This window comes from Colobus angolensis, unplaced genomic scaffold (assembly GCF_000951035.1).
Source record: "Colobus angolensis palliatus isolate OR3802 unplaced genomic scaffold, Cang.pa_1.0 Scaffold242, whole genome shotgun sequence".
Lineage (NCBI taxonomy): Eukaryota > Metazoa > Chordata > Mammalia > Primates > Cercopithecidae > Colobus > Colobus angolensis.
In genome coordinates this window covers 756,373-757,353 of record NW_012115622.1, presented here as the reverse complement: position 1 = coordinate 757,353, position 981 = coordinate 756,373, and the positions used below count along the sequence as shown (strand labels likewise).

At 39.6% G+C, this 981-nt stretch overlaps 1 protein-coding gene across 7 annotated transcripts in view; it reads left to right on the top strand.

Moving 5' to 3' along the window:
* Positions 1-981, top strand: part of BCL2L13 (BCL2-like 13 (apoptosis facilitator)) — a 117,711-nt gene that overhangs the window by 108,988 nt on the left and 7,742 nt on the right. Inside the window, exon 2 of one of the 7 annotated variants that reach the window (XM_011945651.1) lies at positions 298-400. The exons of the other annotated variants lie outside the window; for them this stretch is intronic. Coding sequence (XP_011801041.1) covers positions 389-400 — 12 coding nt within the window. The 5' untranslated portion in view covers positions 298-388. The remainder of the gene's footprint in view (positions 1-297; positions 401-981) is intronic. 7 annotated transcript variants of the gene reach the window in all.

Here is a 981-nt window from a genome sequence, read left to right as displayed (position 1 = left end):
ATGCACACTTTTCTTGTTACCTTGCCCCTTAGAAATAACTCATAATGGTTTGGTGTACATTTTTCTAAACATGTGTTTTGCTTATATAAACATTTTATTATGTATAAATATATGCAAATAAGTAGAGATATATATATGTGCACTTAGTAAATAGGATCCATTTTTCCAGAGTTATCTTTGCCACAAATCATGTGACCTTGTATATCTAGTTCTGGATTCTATTTTATTTAATTGGTCTAATTGCCTCTTTGTTTTTTTGGGGGGGGAATTGAGACAAGGTCTCGCTCTGTCATCCAGGCTGGACTACAGTGGCACGATCATAGCTCAGTGCAGACGCAAACTCCTGGGCTCAAGGGATCATCCCATTTCAGCCTCCTGAGTTGAGTAGATGGGACTGCAGGCGCCATCACACCTGGCCAGTTGTGTGTGTGTGTGTGTATGCGTGTGTGTGGAGACAATGTCTTACTATGTTGCTCAGGCTTGTCTTGAACTCCTGGCCTCAAGCGATCCTGCCTCAGCTTCCCAAAGTGCTGGGATTACAGGTGTGAACCACTGTGCCCAGCCAGGTCTATTTTTAAGCTCTTACATACTTATATAGTCTTAATCAGTGTACCTTTGTAATGAGTTGAGTGTCAGCTTATTTTTCAAGATCAGCTAAATTTCCTTAGCCTTTTTAAATTGCTACATAGATTTTAGAATTGGTTGTCAATTTCCATAAGAAAAAACCTGGTGGGATTTTATATTGGAGATTGTAGTGAACCAAAGGGTTAATTTGGGAATAGTTGACATCTTTACAATAGTTTTCCAATATGTGAGCATGATATATATATCCCTTTAGGATATCTTTAATTTCTCTCAGTAATACTTTGTAGGTTTTTTTTGTTTGTTTGTTTGTTTGTTTGTTTGTTTTTTGAGGCGGAGTCTCGCTCTGTCGCCCGGACTGGAGTGCAGTGGCCGGATCTCAGCTCACTGCAAGCTCCG